Source organism: Sinocyclocheilus rhinocerous, unplaced genomic scaffold (assembly GCF_001515625.1).
Source record: "Sinocyclocheilus rhinocerous isolate Xijiao unplaced genomic scaffold, SAMN03320098_v1.1 scaffold19, whole genome shotgun sequence".
NCBI lineage: Eukaryota > Metazoa > Chordata > Actinopteri > Cypriniformes > Cyprinidae > Sinocyclocheilus > Sinocyclocheilus rhinocerous.
This window is the reverse complement of record NW_015638975.1, coordinates 2,867,920-2,874,616: the sequence shown is the minus strand read 5'-3', so window position 1 is coordinate 2,874,616 and position 6,697 is coordinate 2,867,920. Positions and strand designations below refer to the sequence as shown.

The 6,697-nt window shown below is 38.0% G+C and overlaps 1 protein-coding gene across 1 annotated transcript in view; it reads left to right on the top strand.

Moving 5' to 3' along the window:
• The window catches only part of LOC107750550 (pleckstrin homology domain-containing family A member 7-like), a 107,530-nt gene that overhangs the window by 50,515 nt on the left and 50,318 nt on the right, over positions 1-6,697 (top strand). The window contains 1 exon segment of the mRNA XM_016565997.1: positions 1,582-1,665. Within this exon segment, the coding sequence (XP_016421483.1) occupies positions 1,582-1,665 (84 nt within the window).

Sequence of the window (6,697 nt, the reverse complement as noted above, 5' to 3'; positions counted from 1 at the left end):
CTCTCCCAAGTGTTTGAATCGGCTTTGCTTGACAGTATTCTCAAGCTTGCGGTCATCCCTGTTGCTTGTGCACCTTTTCCTACCCAATTTCTTCCTTCCAGTCAACTTTGCATTTAAGCACTCTGTGAACAGCCAGCTCTTTCAGTAATGACCTTCTGTGACTTACGCTCTTTGTGGAGAGTGTCAATGATTGTCTTCTGGACCATTGCCAAGTCAGCAGTCTTCCCCGTTATTGTGGTTTCAAAGAACAAGTGATACCCGGAATTTATACTGTAGGGATTGTCATTTAATGAAAACTCAAATGTAAATATTCTAATATTTTGAGATACTGGATTTTTGACTTTCATGAGCTGTAAGCTCTAATCATCAAAATTAAAACAAAAAAACTTTTGAAATTTTACTTTACATGTAATGAATCTAGAATATATGAAAGTTTGAGGCAAGTTTGAGGCAAGTTTAAGTTTTATTTCAGCCTTGTTTCATTACCCTAGTGCAAAATAAATATACTAAAATGTATTTGAAATACATTTATTTAATACTAAGTATACTGCAAATACGTTTACATATTTGTATTACGTACGTAATAAAAATACTCTGCAGTTGTACTTTTGGTATACTAAACTGGTATACTTCAAGTCTGCTAAATTGGAACAACTAATTCTGTGCTTAATGCACTTTAATTGTGCGGAAGTAGAGCTGAGGTCCAACTAAAGATATACTGAAGTATATTTGAGTGTGAACTATTGCAAGTAAATTTCAGGTACACTTTAAATATCTTGCATTTAAAGACCGATATGATTAAAAAATCATACAATCCTTATCAGTAGTGACATTAAAACACATTTTAGGCTTAATATTAAGAAATGTGCATTGGGCACATTGCTAGCGAACCTGAAGCATGACTTTGCCTGTTCTCTTAGCTGTATCTATCAGCCTTGAGTCCACAGAGAGTCGTTGAGGCAAAGTGACTTATACAGTAGTTTTTTTTAAACATAATGGAAATGATGATTGGCAGATAAGTGATTTGTGGTGGAGCCTTTTCTCCTCATATAGGACCACATTTACTCAAGTGGTGATCTTTCTTACTCATCAAATTACCACCACTCACTCCCTTTCAGCCAAACACACAATGTGAAGACAGAATGAATAACTGAATCGATGACAGCAGGCATATTATGTGTGTTATTTCACAGTCCTCTCACCCTTAGAAGCCCCTGTCTCTGTCTTATTACACCTGATGACAGTGAGATGTTTTAATGCTCTAGTTAAAACAGTGAATGACCCTGTGTAATTGAAATCAATAAAGTTTCTGCAGCGGTTTGTGCTTAGCCCCACACTTTGTGTTAAATAATATGAGTGGGCTTGGCCAAGCTTCAGCGCTGCCACACATTCTGCGCTCCTGCGGGAAAGTCATCAGAATCCCTCAAACTTGGTGTATTCCTGTAGAATGTTGCTCTTATGGCTACAGTAGCCACAGCGGGGGAGGGAAGTGCCAAATTAAGAATGATTAATATTGGATTGCTCATTTTGTTTTTCTTCTCTTGTTTTTCCCCATTTCCTTCCCTTTCTTCTTGGATCCAGCCACAACCTGAGGACGACGACATTCAGGCATCCTGTGACGGGACATATATCCTCAGAAAACACGGACTTCATTTTACAGGACCAGTGAGTGCTTCTCTTCCTTTTATTTGCACAAAATGTACTTTAGGATACACACTTCCTGCATGTGGTTAAGAGGTCAATGCAGGTTATTTGTATGGTTAGCCATGCTTGTGAAGTTCTTAAGGGCCTTGGATTAAATGAATAGCTGCGAGATTTTTGAATTGTTCTTTAACAGATGCTCGAGTAATGAGATGTATAGTAATGATTCACGAGCCACTGATATCATATGCCTGTGCTGGAATCAGCAAATCAGCTGGAAATATCCAGAGGTAATGGTAATGATGGCCATTACTGTTATTGCATTTTCCTGTGAAGGTGATGTGGGTGTTTTTTTTGCTTGAAGCTGCACTACTAAATAGTATTTGAAATAAAGATATCTGCTAATCTGTACTTTATTTTGACTGCAAAGCAGGTGGGTACAGTGTGGGGCAGATAATTTGAAACTACCTACGCTTAGAATAAACCGAGAACCAGGGGAATATTAATGGAATCAATAAGCAACCTGAATTGTTCAGTGGAATTGGAGGCTTGCTGTTATGGATTATTAGTCGTTATCAACCATAAATATACAGTAAATCAAAGTTAAATTACTATAATATTAATAATTGTTCATTTTCTTTAATATTCCATTAAAATGTGTACCACAGCACCTGTTCCTCTCCTCTTCCTTTCCATTAATTTCTGTGTCTTCCCATATGCCAGTAAGCTGAGCTGGGATTTCTACCTCATCAGTGCTGTGAGGGTTAAGAGAGCTCAGATTTACGTGCCCCGCTGAGACCGAACTCATTCTGTTACTTGCTAACGCCAGAGGAAAGATCGAGCTGAGGGTTTGCTGTTTATTTTGAATGTTTTGCTGCCTGCTGAAACAAACCCAGGTGAAAACTATTACGAAGTTCAGCCGCCTACCTCGATTTCCCTGTTATCACTCCATGTTCTCCATATAGAGGTGGGCTCATGGATTCAGAATGTTGGGCTCTCATAGGAATATCGCACACGGCCATGAAGACCATTTCTCATGCAGATGACAGGTAAGTAAATGTTGCTGCCAGGGTTGATTGATGCTTCTCATTAGGGGCACAGTGCGTGGAGGCCCTGTGCCAGGTTCAGGCTCAGATTAACCATCATCGGTAGAGTCACTTGAGCTTTGTGTCACAGAGGGATCTAGTTATTAGTTTACCAGCTTAGCTCACAGACCTCTTGTTTGAGTGCCTAAGAGATAAAGATCATGTCAAAACGTGTTAAGTGAGAGAGGAAGTTTATCACTTGCAGCTGTGTCGATAGGCCAGCGAGACTCTTAATGTTCTGTGGGCTCTTGAATGCCTGTGGTTTGTAGAAGAGAGAGATAGTGAAGTTACAGGACATAACTGGAATACTTACCACTCCTTGCTGCTCATAAGTGCTATTTTAAGCACAAGTCCGGCCTCATTCGCTCTTCTCTCCCCATCAACCCTGCCTTTTCCTCTAGTAATCTAGCTATGGAAACTAACCTCACCCTAACAGCTGTGATAAGTGCTGAACTTTGGGAAAAGCCTCCTAAAATATGTCATAATGTCAGCAGAGACATATGAAAATCATTCATCACAACCAATATGTTGCTGCAGGTTGCCATGGGTGTGTATTAGCAAGTTGTAGGTCCCGAATTCTGGAGAATATGTATTTACTATGGTCGACTGGCACAGACACACCCTACCTAAATATGTAGTATGCTGATATTTCAGTTGATCTGAGTGCCCTTAATAGCGCTGCATACTCTCACCCCTTCTCAGTGAAGGGCTAAAATGTGTTCTGCGATCCCATTGTTGGTGATGACAGTGGAAACGTGTGCAGTGATAGAAGTGTTCTGATCCCCTGGTAGTGCAGCACTATTGATCTGAATGGCTAATCTGAGCTCAGTGCACATCTCAACAAACACTAGGGCTTGATGCATTGTCTGCCACAAAGGCTGACGGTCTTTTTGTATGAATTATTAATTTCTCTAATGGCCAAACTGTATACAACACTTATTGGTGACTTTTATTAACATAATTAATAAACGTTAGTACATTATATAATGTTTAACAGATCCTCAGTTCATGTACATTACAGTTAATTTCACTTTTGAAAAATGTCAATTTTTCCTCTTTAAATGAAGTGTTTCTGTGAAATATTATGTAATGTATATTAATGAACAACAACAACAAAAAAAAAAACCTATACATACACTGAACAAAATTATAAATGCAGAGAAATAGGCCTTTTGTGTACATAGAAAAAGTCTTAGATCTTTGAGTTCAGCTCATGAAAAATGGGGGCAAAAACAAAAGTGTTGCGTTTATAATTTTGTTCAGTGTATATAAAAAAAACTGTGGTACTGATGAAATGAAATGAAATGAAATTAAATATATTGTTATAATAGATTTCATATTGGAGAATACTTTTTATTTATATTATGTTGGATATAAATATTAATAATAATGATAGGTCAGTTGTGGCATTTTGCTTGAAGATATTTAGTGGCTTCTAAACTATTTTAATTGACCATTATCCCTACTTTCATGTCTCTGTCACATTGTACAATAATCTAAACAAATTAATAATTCATGTCCTTTTATTTATATATTTGGTAGGCAGTTGTGCAATAAGCAGGATATTGTACAGTCAGTCAGTCATTGTTTTTTTTTTAAATACATTCATCACTAACAAAAAATTACCATTTAAATATCATGGTTTCTGAATATGGTAATCATTGGGTACATGGTACCTAACAAAGTACTTCTGTATCTGATTCCATCACTCATGTTGTTGTTTTTTTGGTAGCAGTTTGAGAACTGCTGTATCATCATGTAATGTAAGTGGAGCTCATTATATACCACTGTATGCTATGTATTATGCAACTTAATCAGGTTATTGGGTCTGAGGCTCCCTCTCTGTGGAGCTCTGAGCATTTGGGAATTTTCTTTAGACTAAGATGTTGCTGAGCTTCAGACAGGATCTTTCTCATCTCTCCAGCATAAAATAAAGGCCCTCTGTGCCCATCCATTCAAAAGACAGTGCAGGTAAATAATATGAAGCCTAGATAAAACACTAGAAAGTCCCAGGGTGCAAACATACTTCAAACTATTTGGGATGGAAGCCAGTTTGTGAGGTGAAAAATGAGGGGGAGAAAGAAGCAGCGTTGTTTCAGTCCGCAGCTCTTCCCATGACAATGCTGCTGTAGCTTCCTGCTGTTTTGATGTTGTACACGGGCCACAAACACCTCCTGACTCTGTCACACTACAGGAACTCCTCACATTCCACAGGAAAAAAAGCTGTTTATGGTTTTATTGAGGGACTGCCTGTGTGTGCGCATATGTCAGTTTTTGGACAGGGTTATTGTGTTTTACTGTAAGCACCCATGAAAAGCGTGCAGTTAGCGTGCAGTAATTATTATTATTTTTTTTGGATTGATGACCTTGTTCATTTGCATCATGCATTTCTGTTTCTCACTGGTTTATTTTCTATTATCAGCACTTGTATTTGTAGATTTGTGGTAAAAAAAAACGGCCTCAGATTCAAATGTGATTCGATAGAAATCTATAATACATTATTTTTGGTTTAGTTTTGTTATATTTTATGAAGTTATAACTGAATGTTATGTTTGTGGAATAAAAAAAAATCTACATAATATACAATACTAATAATTTAATAAATACTAATAAATTCATGTTTTTTTTTTGTCAAAGTGGAATAAATCATATTCTGCCAGCACAGCTCTATTACGCTATTACAGCTTTTCCCAAAGTTTCTCCCCTCACATTGGATCAATTATACCCTTTTGTCCCGAGTGTGTTATTTGATTTATGAAGCCAATGATTTAAGAGCAGTAGGTTTTTCACTTATCTGCTCTCTCAATGTGTTCTAGATTCAACCCACTCATACATCAGAGTTCACCACATGTGTCCACACCTTCTGTGTGATGTCAGTGATGGTGTGAGTTTCAGATGATTCTCTAAAAGAGTGTCCCTGAGAGACAGAGCTGTTAGTAAGAGAGATCTTTGTTACTACTCTGATGGCCTCTGAGAGTCTACTACATTTTATAGACTCAATTATATGCTCGAGTACCAGTGGTGCTGTTTTTATTTCACTTACTGTAGGCCTTAGTCAGACTTTTGACTGTCTGGTGCACTTTTGCTATTAATTTACCCACTTAAACAGGAAGAGACTGCCTGACTAGCATGTAAGATACCAAATGCAATCTGTTTTGTTTTTACATGCCATTTAGTAACTGTTTTTAAAACAGCAGAAAATTATTTGTAGTGCGTCTGGAAATTAATAAAGACCCCTGTGGTTCTTGCTAGTGAGTGCCTCTAATTAAATATTTATCTTGCTGAGATTTGGAGATTTGATGCCACCAGTAGGTATTGCTCTGCAACATAGATGAGGTGTTAGTGATATACAAAGCTGAAACCAGAGCTGGAGCTTACAAGGTAGAAGAAGGGAAAAGAAATGAGATGTGATCAGTCTGGTACCTTGTAAATAGCTTTGTTTCCAGGCACACTGATAAAAAACCCTATGCAGCCTTATTTCTGGAAGATGTGTTGAGCCAGCCAATCCCACTGCAGTAGGTTATTTCAGCCAGCGCTGGGCAATTTTGTGGGTAATATGCATCAGACAGACTGTAGGCACTCTGTGGCTGTGCTGTCTGGCTCTGATTTTAGGTCTGCCCCCGGAATTTGTTCATAGTATTTTGTTTTCAGAGTGCCCATCGTATAAACTATTTACCCAATAACAAATTAATTTTGTATTTTTATGGGAAAAGGCAACTGTCTATCCAGTGAATTATAACTCCTTGGGTACCAGTCCAAAATGCCTTGTCATTTACTTGGAGAAGATTTAGAAATGTGACAGGTGTTTGGTTGAACGGTGCAGCTCTCTGGTGGCGTTCGCTCTAGGTTATACCTTTCCCTGCAGTCTCTGAATTTGACACTTCTCTTTGACAGTGTTTGGAAGAAGTTTTTTATTTGTTGCCTGCGGTGGCAGCTCTGACAGTTTGTTTCACCTTTCTTCTGTCCTCTAT